This window comes from Coloeus monedula (assembly GCF_965178545.1).
Source record: "Coloeus monedula genome assembly, chromosome: 4".
In the NCBI taxonomy this organism is placed as follows: Eukaryota; Metazoa; Chordata; class Aves; order Passeriformes; family Corvidae; genus Coloeus; species Coloeus monedula.
The window spans coordinates 46,053,095-46,070,587 of record NC_138784.1 but is presented as its reverse complement, the minus strand read 5'-3'; the positions used below and the strand labels follow the sequence as shown (position 1 = coordinate 46,070,587).

The following is a 17,493-nucleotide window of genomic DNA, read 5'->3' as shown; positions in this document are numbered from 1 at the left end:
TCTCGGATAATTGAGCCCTGTACTTCCTCCTGAAGGTTTTTAATGGTTCTACTTTTGTTTATGCACTTTTTTTTTGCAACAGTACTATTTGAGACATTAATGCTATTAAACACTTCACCACAAATCAGTGAAACTAAAAATGAAAGCATTCCCCAATATGAAGTCACATTAGTGGCTGACCATTAAGCCCTATCTTTCCAGTTCAAAACCCCTTCAATTCAGTGAAAGGTACCTTTAAGTTTACAGGGTAACAGAACCAAAATTTCCAAATACCTGATTTAGAAGGGGCAAACTGGAGCTAACGATGTCCCTGACAGCTATGGTGTAATGAGCACCAAATAGAAGTGACAACTCAGGCCATCACCTATTGAAAATACACAGGATATACCCCACACTATGTGAAACAAAGCAGTAGCCAAAACAGGGACTTGAACAGAGCTTTTCCTCCAAATATTGAAATTTCAGGTAAGACAGAATGATGGCAAATGATGGCATTCACACTTCAGAATTAAATTTATGGCCTAAAACTTTTTCATTCACATCCATTTACAGGTACAACTATGAGTAAGAAAGCACTGAACAAAAACTGTCCCAGAGACACAAAGTATTTTTGAAAGGAGGGATGGTAGAAACCAAACAAGAGAGCCTTTACAGCTCCTTATAAATCTGGCATCGGGTGATCCTGTGTTTATAGCCTAAGATTTATGAACAAGAAATCTGGAAACAGAAACATTATTGACAGTAATCTCACATTAAAAAAAAACCCCAACTTGATGCAAACCATAATGTCTATGGCAGATTCACATAAATTACTTGCTTGATCACATCTATGTATTTTATTGAAAATAATGAAAATCTTCATACAGTGGTGCTTGGCTAACAGCTTGTAGATGAAATCATCTTCCTTTGGTGAAGATAGATGAAAACAGGGTTCAGTATCTTACAGTGTAATATCCTAATCTAAATGAAAATATTTACCACCACAAAACTAAATTTAATCTGAGAAAGACACTCCTATAACCTAGCCCTATATTCTAATTACTTCAAGACATAAAGAGACCAAGTAAAAAAGTTTGAATCATACTAAAATTAGCAAATAGAAGTTAACCTTGAAAATAACCAGGAAGGTAGTCTTCAAAATGCTCTAATAAAAGCATTTACGAATGTTTCATTATCAGAACCAACCTTGTTTCTCTTCACAGACAAAGCTTTCTTGTTTTGTTTGTCACACAAAATATTACCTGTGGAACAAGAAACAAAACTTAGATCTTAACTTTAGCATATTAGTTCTTGACTGTTCAAACTCATTAATGCAATGGGAGGTTAACAAAACGTCTGTCTTGAATGCATTTGCAATGCTTACATACAAACTGAGTAAAATGAAAATGCATGCACCTTCACAATAGCTTTCTAGATACGAAGCAGTTTTTACCTCTTCAGGTATTTGCTTCATTTCCTAAGTTATGAACAGACTTATCAAACAATTTCTATTGAATAAGCCCCTCAGAATAGCAACTACAAAATACAGCTAAGAGTTGCTTGTATCTGAACTCTCACTAAAACACTTCTGTGAATAAAAGCTAGTCATTAGCTGTTCTCCAGCTGCCTGATGCAGAAAATTACTTGAGGCTGAAACCACATCCATTTGACTTGTGACTGAAATTGAAGAGGCAGTTTTCCAGTAATATAAAAACAGGAGTTTCACATACTGGAATTCTGTTCTAGAAGTTCCACTTCTACCACTTGGAATTTTGGTTTTATATACAAATGTAAGCAATTTAAAAAAATTAAATTGGCTCATCAAGAAAAGATATTCTAGAGTTCCTTAATAAAACAGCAATTCTGGCAAATCGAGGACAAATACCAACTTACTGTATTTTTTCTTCACAATTCTGCTTAATTTTACTGTTACTGGCCCTCTGTCTGGGCATACAGCCCTTCTGCAAGATCAAAAAAAGACATTAAAAAAGCAGTTTCTAGGCACATTCCAAACAAACTCTGCTCCTATTTAAGGTATTTTTATTTTGCGTGCATAAACCAAGTTCTAACTGCTATTAAAACCTGAATTTGCATCATGAATATCACCTTCCATATATCAAAAGCCACAGTGCTTCAAAAAGCTTAGATAAAAAAAAAGAAAACCACAAACAACAAAAGTTGTTTGAACAAAAAGTTGTTGAACAAAAGTTCATATCCTGTATTAAATCAGAATGCTCAATTGTTTGATTTCGTGGCAACATGTGAAAGACGTTATAACCTGCTTCCTTTTAAGAATATCAGTCACCATTAATTCAGAATGGTGAATTTTATTTTCTTATGAGTCAAAAAAGGTAAATTATCTCCAGTTATCGTTTCTGTAGTGAAGTCTGCTTCATATTAAACCTCAAGAACTGTCTTTTTTTTTAAACATTCCATTAAACACTGACTTTAGATATGCACTATTTGGCAAAATTCATCTCTGAAATCCTGAGCTTCCCCTTATACAATGCAGCAAATGTTACAAGATAAAGTTTATCAAAACAGAAATATTAATTCCATATAACAACAGAAGTGTTCCCTCTCGAGCTTACTAGAAAAAAAATCATGTCTTGACTACAACTATGTTTTATAGAAGAGGAACATCACCAGTGCTTATGACAACATGCAAGGAAAGTGGATGTTTGTTTAGATAAACAAAGAAAAATATTGTTAAAATTTGATCTAGCCGTACTTCAAATTAATATAAAATTTGTCAGAATTGCTTGAAAATTGCAACTTTGACAGAGCTCAATGCAAGAAATACATTGCCCTCTACTTCGTCCTTGCTATTTTAACTATTCAAGTGGGAATTACAGCAATGATAAAAGTAAAATTAAACTACCACTGGGGGAAAATAAGTTATTTTAAAATAATAAAAGTAATTTTACAAAAATTCCAGGCTGTACATGTTAAACAAGTTCATTTTATACATTTTGAATATTCCAATTTAAATGCTTGAAATTACATGGAGAACCAACCTCACAAAACTTCTCATCTTTGCATGGCTGTAAGTTTTGTTATTGCAGGCACAGTTTTTCTCTTCCTCCTTCCTCCTTAGCTGTTTCTTAACCTGAACCTGTATTGTAAAATAGAGTCAATCCAATCTAGAATCTCATGACACATGGACTATAAATTCATGCAAAGTCTCTTAAGGTCTATACAGAAATCAAGCTCAAACAGAAGGACTAGAAAACATTTCAAATCTTACTTCTTTGACTTCACAGTTCGTAGATTTTTTTTTTCATTTGTTTTTCATAAAATAGAAAAAACCTACACCTTGGTATGTTATTGACAATGCCTGAGATGCATACTAAGTTCACAAGACCAAAAAAGCCCTGACCATTCAGACTGCCATGGCAAATGTCTCAGAGCTACACACTAGTTTCCATTAAGAATCTATAAGCTAAGTTTTTTAGAACTAAGTTGGTTGCTCAGAATACACAAGGTTCACCTAGGGAAAATGCTGAACTACCACTCAACATGCTTTGTCATAACTAAAACACACCTGATTTTGCTCTAGAGTAAAATAACTTATGTATTTTATACAACACTGAGTTTTTTCCACGTCTCAAAAACACTGAGAGCAATACAACTATTGTTTCACCCTATGAAGTTGCTTCAATGACTACACTAGAATTGTTTGTAGTAGAAATTTTGTATTTCCTCATGCCTGAAATTGGCTTTTTATGCAACCCTTTAATGGATTAGCATTCTAATTCTGAGTATCACAAAGAGAAAGCTGCCAGTCTCCTGATAGCACCAGTGATGATGCTGACCACTGTGTCTGCGTATCTTGGTACACATTCCCTCTATCCCTACTGCTCCAGTGGCTCTTTTTCAGAGTGGGACATTGTTCTCTGCCCACCAGTTTACACTGCAGTTCTATGAACAGACAACCTTTCAAACTGTGTTTTGATACAGCCTTTACACTCTACCAAATGTTAATTTCAGTTTATACTGTTTCAACTGCTTCCTTGATTCTCCAGAAATAAAGACGACAAAATACACAAGCACAGTTTTCTATGAGAAGGAAGTATCTGTGGTTGCCAGCATGGCTCCTTCACAAGTGACTGCCTGGGCCTCAAGAAGTACAAGAAATGAGTAGTGGAAGCCTGTTTTCTAAATGTCACAAAGTGAAAAACCAGCAGCTTATGAACTATTTATAAGCACAATTTGATCACAAAATTTCCAAATCTCACACAGAATCATCAACATCTTTCTATATACATTTTTAAGATCATCTGTCAGAAGAGTTTTTTTCCTACTTGATAAACTACTCTCCATATCAGAATTTTTCTGAAGAATTGAAAGCTGAAAAATATTCAGAGATTTGGGTTGAACAATGCTTAACATTAATTGATTCCTCTTGCCTTCCTGTATTTTTGCCTGGGAATTGTAGGCTGTGAACAAAGATGATTCACCTCAGCTAAAAAAAAAAAAGCAATATTGCATGATAATTGGTATAGCAGTTGTTTAGAAATCCTAGTTTAAAAAACACTTTGAGACCAGTTACTATACTTCTGTTCTTGGATATATCATGAAAGCTCAAAGATACTAGAAAGTAGGAACAGAAGTTTTATGGTTATTATTACCATGGTAAATACTTGCTTTACAAAAATAATTAAGAATAATTCCTAGCTTCAAATATGTAACAGAAACATTAAAGCAGTAATTACTTTGTTAGGAAAGCTTATTTAACACAACAGACATGAATAGAAGGTTGCAGCATAACTTGGATGTTCCTACAACTGAAGTTATTTAAGAAAATAAGTCTGGAACGTACCTTTATCTGCTTATCTAATGCATCCAGCCTGCACACTGCTTGAAATGGTCTGCGATCAATAGGACATGAAGCCTGTGTCTGAAAAATTATTTTTCTTATTACAAACTTGGTAAAGAGCTAAGAGAAGCCCTAATTTTCTATACTTCATTCGCTGTTATAGTAGCTTACAGAAGCACACAAAACCCCAACTTGTTCACGGTAAGAATGCACTTGGACACATTATCCATACACTCAGTATTTTGTTTCATATAAGCAGATTGCTCTTTCAGGAAAAATCTAAAGGAAACAAGAATGTAACTCAGAAGTTGTGTTTAAAAAAGGAAAAGCATTTAAAGCATTTTTCATCAAGTTGCCTATATTTTCTCTTTTTTTAATCCCTTTTAGGTAATTGATTTTATACCAATCTATGTCTTGATTTTGGCTGGAATAATCTTTTCGTAGTAGCTGGTACACTGCTTTGGCTTCAATGTAAGATTAATGTTGATAAAACACTAAAAGCATGACAATATGCAAATGTCCTCTACATTTCGTATTGTTCTAACATATAATTTCTTAATTTCATTTTTGACAGAAAGTGTGTTGGGCTGTGTAGCCCCCAAAACATAAAACTGGTATGGCCAAAAGTAAACAGGGCAACACCTTCCACACCTTGCTAATCTATTTGACTATACCACATCTCTTCTATTGTGGTCAGCAGAGACAACAGATTTCTGCATGTAACACATCTAAAGTTTTACAAATCAATTTTCAAGAAAAGGGAACTGAAGGCTGTTTTACCCTACTGTTTGATGGGAATAGCAATTTATTGGTTTTCCCCGATCACCTAAATGCCATCTTATTGAGGCTGCACTACATCAGATAGAACACAAACACAGAGAAAAATAACACGTTATTCACCGTGGAAATGGGAACTTCAACTGAAGCTCCACCCAAGTGGATCATGAAGTGAATCGGCTTTAAGAAAAATCCACACTGGATATTAACTTTTGCTGTGAGAGAACTCTTTATTCCTTTTAATTCCAGACGTGTTTGCTGTGGGGGCATGGTTCTTTGTTTGGTTTGGGGGTTTTGTCATTATTACACCCTCCACACACACCTTAATTCCATTGGCCTTCCAAGGCTCAGTTCAACATTTGTAAAACAAAATAAAAAAACAAAACACACACCCAGCCTCCAGCCCTTAATTCACTCACTGAACAAGACCCAGTACATAAATTGCATGCCCTGAAGAGGCATGTAATTTCTGCACTTTAGAGAGCTACAGATCTGTAGCAAGCAAGATGCAGTACTAGAACTACATAAGCAGCTATGAAAAACCTGCATATGAACTCTGCCCCAAAATTCAGTTGTGAACTTCATTCTTGTCTTTTCATTGGGGCTTCTAATTTTCCAGTTAATTCTGTTCTTTTCTCAATTTCAAAGAGTACTCAACTTCTTTTTTACCTACCAACCCCCAAACACTGAGTATTCAGGAAGTTTCTGAGCTTCTGATTTCAATTGAAGTAGATAAAACCAAATTAGAATGATTTAAAAAAAAAAAAAAAAAAACAAACCAAACCCAACAACTAACAAAAAAAAAAAAAAAAAACCCCAGGGGTAGTTTCAGGAACAAGCTGTTGAACAAGAATGTGAGTTGAAGCCATTACCTACCCTTTGATGCTCTGGTATTTTATCCTAACTAAAAACTTCCTCTTTTGGGGGATACCATTGTTCTCTGCAGTGTCATGGCCCCAGATAAGAAATGCATATTGGGTAATTAAGCCAGCTCCCTAAGGACTCAGATCATGAAGACAGTTTTTGTCCTGCAGTCAAGGTAAGCTAACCCACAGTAGTGCAATGTTCCATCAGGATATTTGACAGCATGTAATGCACTCTAGCTTCTGAATCCACTGCAAACTTCAAGGTACATAGTTTCATTCTTAGATATACCAGATTGTAAAAGATAGGTAGGATGAAGTTATTTTTCCTAGCCATTTTTATTCTTGTTTCACGATCTACCTTAGCTGAAATGTTTATCCAGTACAGTCCCTTCTGACATTAAATTTACAAATGAACGTCAAGTTATCTTCCCAAGTTTAAGTCACTGTAAGTTACATTAACTCATTGCAATAAAGTATCATAGAATACTAAGTGTTACTAGCAGCAATCCAAATAACAAGTGTTTTTGCTCCACTAGAAAGATGTTCAATATTCAGTTCTTCTGGACAAATGTTCAACTTAATACAATTATACACAGTAGTAGAGAGGGAGGAAAACATACTGGAAGAGTCAAAAACTACCGTTAGGTTCAGATATGTTCAGAAACAGCAGATGCTCTTTCCACTCCTACTCAGTTGCTTTTTGTAGCCTTAGCATTTTCTGTAAGCTGACAACATTATCACAAGAGAAATTCTAGTAAACTCAGAACATTTGCATGTACACCCCCAGCCCCAGGTGAAGTACAATTGCTTGGTATCCCAGGGGAAACTAGAGGTTACTTCTGTCTAAACATGCATCAGCTCTCACCTGTCTGCTAACAAATAAAACAAACTTTTAAAATGGAAGAAAAACCACCAAACTTCCCCTGTCCCCTTTCCCAACAGCAAGACAAGTTTTTTGTGTTACAGAAAGGACTAAAGTTAAAAAAAGTTAAAAAAAAAAAAGTCAGCATTCACTACAAGAAGCAATTATGAGGAGTGATGGCCTTTAACTCATCTCTCATCTTTTTTGAGAACATGGTTCAGTAGCAAAGGTGTTGAGTCCTCTTTCATCAAAGGCAGGTTAGTAATCCCACACTTCTGAGGTTTCTGTTCAGGGAGCCTTGTAAGTAATAGTGAACATACACTGTACTTTTTGATGAAAAACATTTAAAACAAGAAAGAAGATGCCGAGATGGAACAAGTCTGAGGAGCAGATACCACTTTTATTGTACACAAGGGAGAAGGTATGTGAAATATGTCACAACCTTAGAAGAACCACAGATTCATACAATATCTTCCTTTAGCATAGCTTTAAAAATCAGAACATGCAGTATTTATTGTAATCATCAATAACATTAGAACCTCACTTCTGGTATTAGTGAACTGCTTTGCTTCCCAACAGTTCTTTCCTTGGAAAAACACAGACTAGTAGCTCAGCACACTTTAAAATGTCTTTGACTGTTTTATTCACCACATGAAACTATTGAGAGTTTTCATGTTAAATCTGATAACTCCACAGTGTTTCATTCTTTCATTCATCCTGTGATATCTGAAGAATTCACTTCATAAAATACGTAAGCATTCACAAAAATCTGCAAGCCCTGAAAAGTTATTCAGAAGCAATGTGTTTGGTTTTCAAATTAAAAAAAAAAAAAAATATTTTATTTTATTTGGTTTTTATGACTCTCTAGAAAAATCTTACTTTAGCTCCACAGGCATAACTTAATTTCTATATTCCTGTAACTGCTAGAGTGACACAAAACTCTGATCTCTAAACTCAAGGAGCAATTGTCCCCTACTTTAACTGCATCACTTCAAACAGCTTTTGAACAAAGTGAGGTAGGCAAAAGGCTGAAGCAGTTACTATATTCCAGCTAGGAATTTTCAGAAAGCTATATAAATAGGTGCAAGCTAACCCCAAAACATATCTGGCTGATAAAATAACTCTGACAGATATCCGCATCTCATCAAGTTCCATGTTATGAGATTTCATGACAAGTAGTAACAAGATGCAAGTACAGAATTCAAGTTGCTGCAGTAAATCCCTCCCCCAAATTTTTTTTTCTTCAAGTAGCTCATAATAAAGTCTGTTCTCCAAATTTTGTATTGAAAAGATGATGCAAAAAGAAACATGATCCTACACTCTTAGATAACCCATTAAACACAGATAATACCAGATTCTCATAATTAAATTCAGGCTTAAACCTGAGTTAAAGTAGTGTCCACATATTTTACTTCATCTTGTAATAACAGTGCAGTTAACAGCCCACAATTCCACCTCCAGCTTCAGTGAACAGGGAGACCATTATACCACATGTAGTGAGAAAAACCCTCTCCACATTTTCATGAAAGTAGGCGGACATCAGAAAATGCACTGTTTTCTAGAAGCATATAAAAACTTACGATTACTTTTTTTTTTCAGTCTACTTTTAAAAAGCAAGTACATTTAAAGGTTTTATAGTTATGCTTTAGGAAAGCACTATTTCTGACAAGAGTATTTTTTGGGGGAAAAAATCACTGATGGATAGTAACAATACAGAGTGCAAAAGAAGAGAAATTAGAGTTTTAACATTGAATCAGCAGACTACTTAGTTACAAATCTAAACAGCTCTCCTCTCTCTACCTACATGACACAGTAGGCTAGCTCTTAAATTCCAATACAGAATTGCCATAAAGTGTTGACAAATTAAGTTCCATTGTATAGACATTATTGGAACAACTGGAGTAAAACAAAAACCACTCAGACTTTTGCACTTCACTTAAACAGCATTAACATTCATAAGTTGCTACATGAATGTACTTGCAAAATCACAAAGTGGTTGGTGATGGAAGAGACCTCTTAAGGTCATCTTGCCCAACCCCCCTGCTTAAGCAGAGAAATAGCCAAGAACAACTGTATACTACAAAGCAAACATGTAATTTGCAAAAAGGTATCTAAAATCTACACTTTCTGAAACAATTTGGTTAGTACAGTTTTTCTGAACATCAGTTATCAGATGAATTGTCTATGTATAGATCACTTTCGGTACACTTGAACAAAAAGGTTTTTCCCACTATTATTTTGGGGGTTTTAGGTTGTGTTTCTTTGAACACAATCTATGTTTGGTTCATTAGTGTCATCTTCATCTTGCCCACAGTGCTCTGTACTGCAGATCACTGCAGAGATCGTTGCCACATAAGCTGATTTGTTCCTATATCTTTTAGAAAGGAATCCAAATCAGAAAGAATACACATTAAGAATCCCAGTTATCATACAGGTAACTCTCCTTACCCTCAGAAGAATATACATGTGCAGTAGCATACTCCACATACTCAATGATCCAAACCTTGAATGAGCACAAAGGCAACGACTACTCTAAGAACTGAGCATCAAAAGCTACGAACAAAACACCTAAGAACATCCACTAGAAACATAATGCAAGACAGCTCTTCGTGCCAACTGCTTAGTTTTATTTAGTCAGCCACAGATCCTGTACAGGGCCCTACCTGAATGTGCCCCGATGCTTTGGAGAATTTATGACTATACATACTCCACTTCCAAATTCTCCAGATGAGAAAAAATTAATGAGGGAAACCAGGACCATTATCTTATTTATGAGATAAATAACCTTGGTAGGTGAGGGTCACTGAAATCAATGTCTGTTACACAAACATTGTCATAATGCAGACAACACACTGAATCTTTTAACGCTCTTCTCTCATGATGGCTCATAAGAGGAATTAATAGAAGAACAGAGATAGAAATCTCCAGTACATTTACTAGTACTCTGAAGAACAGAAAGGAAGTTTAAAAGCCTACAGTGAAGTAAATATTTATTGTTGCCAAGATTGTTTTCTCTGAATAGAATAGAAAAAAAAGGTAGAGATTTTTCTCTAATGCATACAGGCAAGATACTACTGCTGCTAAAGCAGTTTCTTAGCTGAGGTGGTGTTAACTTTGTGCATGTTTGCCACAGAAACTTAGTTAACTTTTTCTTTGCATCAGTTTTACTTAAATGCTTTCAGAACCAATTATTATAAACTAAAACATGTGCTCACCAATGAAAATACAAAACACAAGTTTATCAGAAAAAAAGGTTTAAAAAATTCACTTTTACCCAACTAGTTTTAATATACTAATAGTATTACAGACAACAGAAACACACTAACATAATTGCTTCCTTTGGTGTAACACAACATCACTGATGGTGTTCGAAAACTCTGGACAGGGGATTTTTGTTGTTAGCTACACCTTGCCCCTTTTTTTTTTATGTGGCCAGAATAACGTTATCACACAGACGTTCTTTATACTGAAAGCAACCCTTCATTTACACTGTCCTTCCAACATTCCCACTGAAGGGTATGTCCAGTAACCTCAGCTCCAGATTTAGCACCTTTTACTTTTTATGATCTTCCAGCACAGACTCACTGAAATACAAAGCCTCAAGCTTGAAAGTCTTCATTAGTAAATTACACCATGTTGGTTTACAGAAGTGGTTGACAGCTGGCACAGGATGACAGACATTTATGTTAATCTTCATGTGCCTGCTGAAAACAGCCCCCAGCAGTCTGCTAGCCCAGTGCTGCCCAGCAATGACTGGGAGAGCACTGATTAGTGTGGCCAAAGGCATACAAGTTGACAATATAATAGTACAGAAGAGTTTAACAGCATAAGCAACAGAATTTTGTGCATAGCAATGCTCTCAAATGCCACAATTAATACAGCCAAAGAGAGCAGAACAATTCAAGGGACATATTAGAAAGTTACTCTGAAGATTAACTCTAGTGGGGATTCTTGGTCTGCCCCTCAATTTTCTTTTAGGAGTTAAGACACCTTTATTCAAAGGGAAAGAAAATACAGCACTGACTCAACTGCAAAGCTACTTAATTCTGAAACTAAATGTTCAGATTTAGCCAACAGGATCTAATGTATTAGACCTGTTCCATGGCAAGTTTCCTACCCCTCTTTAGCCTTTGGATTAAAGGCAATTTTTATATATTGCTTTTATTATTTATTGTTTTTAAGTGCTTTTTTAAAATCTATATTCTCTCTCTCACTTCTTAAAAAGCAAGATGTTCAAAGTGTTACGGCTGCTGCTCTCAGACAGAAGACCTGCTGGTACATGACACTTGACTGAAGCTGCAATGTTGAAAATCGCCTGTAGATTGAAGAGGAAGAAGAACAGTAAAACTCTCACCCTCTGCCTAAACTACCTTGGTTTTGATTGGAGTCTACACAGTTATATACAAAAGCCATAAACTCTCAGGAGAGCAATGATTACATACAATTTGAAAACAACAGTTTAAAGAAGTCGTTTCTCCTGTTATATTTTGAACTGCAACACCGAAAAACAAAGAAAATTTCCAACTTGAAGATAGACTGCTGACAAAGCCTCTAAGTGTATGGAACACAACTGAAGATACACAAAAGAACAAGTCAAATAATGAGAATATTAGTCTAGCCTTCTTTTTTTTTTTAACATTTCATTCAATAATTTTATCCTCAATTTTGTTTTTCTCCAGCACTTAAAGAGGTAAACACCATTTCTAAAAACAATTTGTTAATACTCAAAAAAAATACTCAATCTTTAGCCAGAATTAGGCAGTATATTTTTTTAACAGCAGCTAATTTTTATATCTTTTTTACATCTTCATTACTCAGAATGACTTAAATTACGGTTATGATCAACCAAGAACCAAAGAAAGCTAACCCTTATGCAACACTTCTCAAAAAAGAACACATTCAGTTACTAAATATTAGCAACAGGCAAAAAGCACATGGCATCAGCATGTTTTAAATGCTGACATGCTTATAATATGTTTCTATCATTCCAATCTATAAAACGTTGTCTGCTTCTCACAGCTGAAGCCTCTGAACCGTCACCCACTTTTCAACACTTCTTTTGCCACTTTACTTTTAATTAAAACTACTAGATTAGGCAGTGGAGTTCCATCAACTCAACAGGCCTTCCCAGGAAAGGAAGTCTGGCTGGTTTTACCTATCTGATGTCACTAATGAAAAGCAGCAGCAGCAGCCTTATGTAGCTTTAGAAACACCCCAAACATCTTTTTTTATGGAATTGCATCTACTTTACCTGTCAACTCTTAAGAGAAGTTGCTTTTATTCTATTTGAACAGCACTTCAGACCACAAAAAATAAAATTGACGTGACAAGAAAAATGTCATATCATTCATCTGCCCCTTTAGAACAAGAAAATTTCTCTTCCTCATTGGGCTTAAAAGCATCTGTTAGACAATGTGAACAAACTCAAATCCAGCAGCAAGCCAATATACTGTTCTGCTTCCCTGTGAATGTCACTTTAATGCTTTTCAGCTGTCATTATAGCAACCAGCTAAGTCACTCAGGGTAAAATTGCAGGTGAGAACTTCCTCTTCCTTACAAATAAAATTGCTCCAATGAATCAAATGCAAAACAGAAAATCTGGCAACAGGAAACTTTGTTTATTATCTGGTTTGTAAATCTAAACCAACTTTCATGTAATAAACTTTCTTTAATGCTCTGAATTTCATACAAATTCTTCAGAAAATTGAGTTACCATTGGCCTTCAGTAATAAAAAGCACAAAAATTAAGTTAAAAATATGGCAAGAATAAGCATATTGCATATATACATACTTACAAGTGATAACAACCTTCTAAAGGGAATACTGCAACCAAAATCATCGTTTACTTCAAAAGAATGATAATGCAAAGAAACCAAACAGTGGTCTCACTAAAATGAGAAACTAATTCAAGTGCACAGAAGCCGGACAAAAGGCAGCAACCCCCACTCATCCCAGTACAAAGCAATATTAATTTGGTGGTTTATACTGATAATTGAAAGTTACAGGAAAGGTATAGACACAGACTTAATGCAATGATTGCATGACATAGGTGAGGGAAAAGGGGCTAAATAGGACAAGGTCGCCAAGGATTTGTTCAACAAGTCATTTTACTTTAAGGTTCCAGAACTATCTACAAAGTTATCGACATAAAACAAACAACAGCCATCATTAAAATGAATTTTTTCTCAGACCAGCAGTAAAGCTCTTAGCTGAATTCTCTTTACAGTTAGAAAATGAAGGTTGTATCACTCATTTTGTAGACTAACATGAATACATATTGGTACCAGCCCTGAGCTGACACTATGACAAACAGCCTAAGGGCTATCACAAAGTAAGATTAAGCTAATAACAATGCAATATTATAGCATGTACGTAATACTGTCTGATCTTTCAACACCAATCTGTTTACTTATCCCTAATCTCCAGTAACCATTAAGTTACTAGAGTAAGATTGTCTAGTGAAAGAAAACACAAAATACTTTATCACATTAAGAAGAAAGTTTTCCAAAATTTATTTACAAATTGGTCATTGAACACTTCCGTGCAAAGCCAAAATCTGTAACTTTCTTTAAAAATATCTGTAGGTATTAGATGTAATAGATTTCACTGAAAAATAAACACACACGTTGGTGCTCAGTCTTACCTCAGCCCATTTAAGAATACAAGTCATGCAGAAGATATGACTGCAGCTCTCAGGAAACCCAATCTCTTGTTCTAGAAGGCAGTTCAGACAGATGGGGCACGTGTTGCCATCATACAATAAAGTAGAACAGGAACAGCTTTCCTCGTTTTCTTCACCTGGTATTATTAACACTGACACTTAGAAGTTTTGACAGTTTTTGAAACAAAGTCCTTCTAGATTTGAATAAGAAAGAAGTACGAAGATACATTTTCAAGTGCTTCTCTGGCCAGCTTCTTGGCTGCATTAGACCTGAAAACTTGAATTCAACTTACTTGTAACTACAGAAAATTGTGTTTCAGGTGAAAAAAGCTATGCAACTTATTTCATAGACTATTGTACTAGTATTTGCCATTAAAACAAAGGGAAGTTAATTACAGGGATATTTCAATAAAGCAGGCATCAGTGTTTCCTACTGGTTATGTAGTCATTGAGACATTACTCTCCTTTCTCCTTCTGTATTTGCACTCCCTCCATGACATAAATTACACCATCACATTGTATATTCATTATCTTCTATACACATGATCTACCTTTACTTTAGTTTTTCTTAGAATTATCTTAATCTGAATATCTTCAAATATTTACCTAATGATGTACATTAAATAAAGAATACTCCCAATTTTGTTAGAATTAGAAAGTGTTTTCAGAATACAAAAATGTATGAACTCCTCTTCAAGAAATTTTACTCTGAATTAATAATTTTCTCTGAATAGCAATTGCTATCAACATTTTTGTTTTGCTACTAGAAGTTAACAAGTGAAAACAAGAGAAGAGACAGGAAATTATTTGGGGACCTCACCGGCCAAAGTCAAATGTTATGAGATAGAGGTTATGTTTACACAACTTCTTTCAAAACAAGCTGCATACTAATTGAGAGAACAAATGAAAAAAATCAGACCTTCACAGCTTGGACCTGAATAATATGCTTCAGTATTTACACACACACAAACTTTACCTTCCATGCCTTCATGCGTTTGATCCTCACTATCTTGAATACATTGCTTTCTGTTCTTCATCTTACAAAATGTAGTCTGGAAAACACAGAAGCAATTCATTTAGATTGCAACTTGAAAATAAAAAAATTAATGAGAATTCTCCATTTCACTATAACTATGTAGAGTAGAAATGCATGATATTAGAAGTTAAGAGATCACTTACAGTCTGTTTGCAATTTATAAGTATCATTATTGCTAATCTAGCAACTCATGTTTCCAACTTCAAAATTTGCTTTGGTTCAACGGATGCAAAGTTTTTGCAGTGTTTTAAGACAACCGCTGGTGCTTTTATTTGTAAAAATTAAATGTATTGCAAAGTTTCCATGCAAACCTGCAGTAACTAACACCTGCAAACTGCCCTATGCAAATGGCTGAAGCAACAAACTTTAAATGCATAAGCACCAGAAGACTTGGTTGCTTTACAAACCTAGAGTCACCACAGTAGTGGAAAGTGAGAACAATGAAAGCTGTTTATATTTGTATGACAAAAGAAAGAAATAATTCAAACTATTTGCACTCAGTAAAAAATGCAGAGAAATTTGTATCAAAAAAGGGACAGGTGACAAGCACAGGTGCAGAGGAGTATCATGAATGGGGGTGCACTTTCAAACTGCTTTGCAAAGGAGGTATCACAGATAAAGTACATCCTAGTGATCCGCATCGTAAAGGCTGAAAGAATTTTTCCTTGCATAAGAAATAGCAAGGATATGTTCTTTGGAGGCTTACTTAATATGTGTAGAATGAAACACACATTAAAAAAAAGAGTATCTATGCCAAGGACTGAATCTCCTGCGTTTCAAACTCCTGTGGTCACAGCAGAGATGTTGTACACACCTAAAGCTCCAACCCAAGCCCTAGAGGGAACAACAGGTTTCTTCAAAACTATATGAAGCTTTAAAAATTATTAGTATTTAAAAGGACAAATTAAAACTTCAGAAGAGATAGAAAAAATCTGAGATTACCAAGATCTGCCACTTAAGCATTCAAACCTGAAGCAAACCAACTGAGGTCTACTCTCACACTTCAGCACCTTTGCTAGACAAAGCAGTGGGACAACTGAAAATGCCACAATCACACTCCTCAACTAAACTTCCTCCTCTTTCACTTAGAAACTGCAATGTTACCACCAAGACATCCAGAAGAGGGAGAGACAGAATTTGCTTCCCCAAACTTTTTTCTGATCAAGTCTTTATTGCTTCATCTTGGCAGCAGGAAGTGTCTTAATGATCATTTCTTTACACTGAGAAAAGCAACTCTGCTGCACATTCCCATCACACATGCTTCTCATTTTCTTAGGCAATCCAAGAAATCAGGACTCAGATCTGTGAGTCTCAAAACACAGACAGTTTGCTAAAGAAATGGTCAAAACTGTGAAACTAATTAAAAATCTGCAATTAGAATTCAAAACAGCATCAATATTCCTATTAGAAATTACTTTTTAATTCCCCAAAGGGAACACAGGAATCAGTCTAACTGACGGTAGGGGAATGCGAAGGGACAAGGAAAGAAAAGCCTAGCTTTAAGGGATTCTCCCCCTACACTATTGCATTTTTATATCAAAAATTACTTCAAAAGATATCATTAGGATACATGGCATCAGGCTGGTTACCAGCACTAATAATAACACAGACCGAGTTGCAGCCAATGCTGTAAGCTACATGCAAGTTCTGCTGGCAGAACAACCACTGCCCCGACCTCCACCTTTTGCAAACTAAGCAAAAGGAAATCCAGCCAAAGTCAACTTGCTCCTTTAAAATTTAATGCCTTCAACAAGCAACATCTGCACAAAATTAGGGCAGGTAAGACCACCAAAACCATATTTGAATTTAGGAGATTGTGGTCTGTTGCTTTTACTCTGATTTGCACAAGTGGCTTTGGCCCCAGAAAGTGTAAATCATGCAGTAGTGTGTGGTACAGATGCTTTTATACATAAAACATAGGAACATCCCCTCTCCTCTACATCTTAAAACCTCAGCAATGCTTTACAGAGGCAGAAAATTCCACAAGCTGTACTCAAACATCTCTCAACCCTACAAGTCCCAGGACACCTTATAGCTGAGTCAGTTTCAAGACAAGATCAAGAATTCTGTACTCTGCATACATCCACAGAAAATTATTTCAATAGACACAATCTAGATATCAAATTAAGGAGCAGGTTTTGAGTTCACACTTATTATAATAGAGGTCTTGAATTCACTAAAGCAGATTTTAGAACACAGAAGCTCTTCAGGTTTGCTTTTCCTCAGAAAAAGTAACCTTTTACTCCATTGTACTCTTTCTAGACACAGACATCCCAGAAACTCTGACACACTTCCAATAATCAGAAAACCAGAGATCCTAAAATTCTGACAGAATATCAGTAAATCCAAGATGTGCAGCAACTGAAAACATTTATGTGGTGTTAACCCATTCTTCCCACAAGCCTATTATTTAAACAGATGCTGAGTGCTGCCAATGCATTTCGCAGATCACTTTGCACAGCACGACTTAGTCAGTTTCACGTTGCATTTCAC

The 17,493-nt window shown here is 35.4% G+C and overlaps 1 protein-coding gene across 4 annotated transcripts in view; it reads right to left on the bottom strand.

The window, feature by feature from the left end:
* SCAF11 (SR-related CTD associated factor 11) overlaps window positions 1-17,493 on the bottom strand; it is a 47,591-nt gene that overhangs the window by 16,720 nt on the left and 13,378 nt on the right. For all 4 annotated transcript variants that reach the window (XM_082281126.1, XM_082281125.1, XM_082281124.1 and 1 more), the window contains exons 2-7: window positions 14,941-15,016; window positions 13,947-14,101; window positions 4,802-4,879; window positions 2,997-3,094; window positions 1,873-1,940; window positions 1,186-1,241 (exon numbers count right to left, since the gene is read on the bottom strand). In XM_082281126.1, the coding sequence (XP_082137252.1) occupies window positions 1,186-1,241; window positions 1,873-1,940; window positions 2,997-3,094; window positions 4,802-4,879; window positions 13,947-14,101; window positions 14,941-15,001 (516 nt within the window). In that variant the 5' untranslated portion in view covers window positions 15,002-15,016. The remainder of the gene's footprint in view (window positions 1-1,185; window positions 1,242-1,872; window positions 1,941-2,996; window positions 3,095-4,801; window positions 4,880-13,946; window positions 14,102-14,940; window positions 15,017-17,493) is intronic.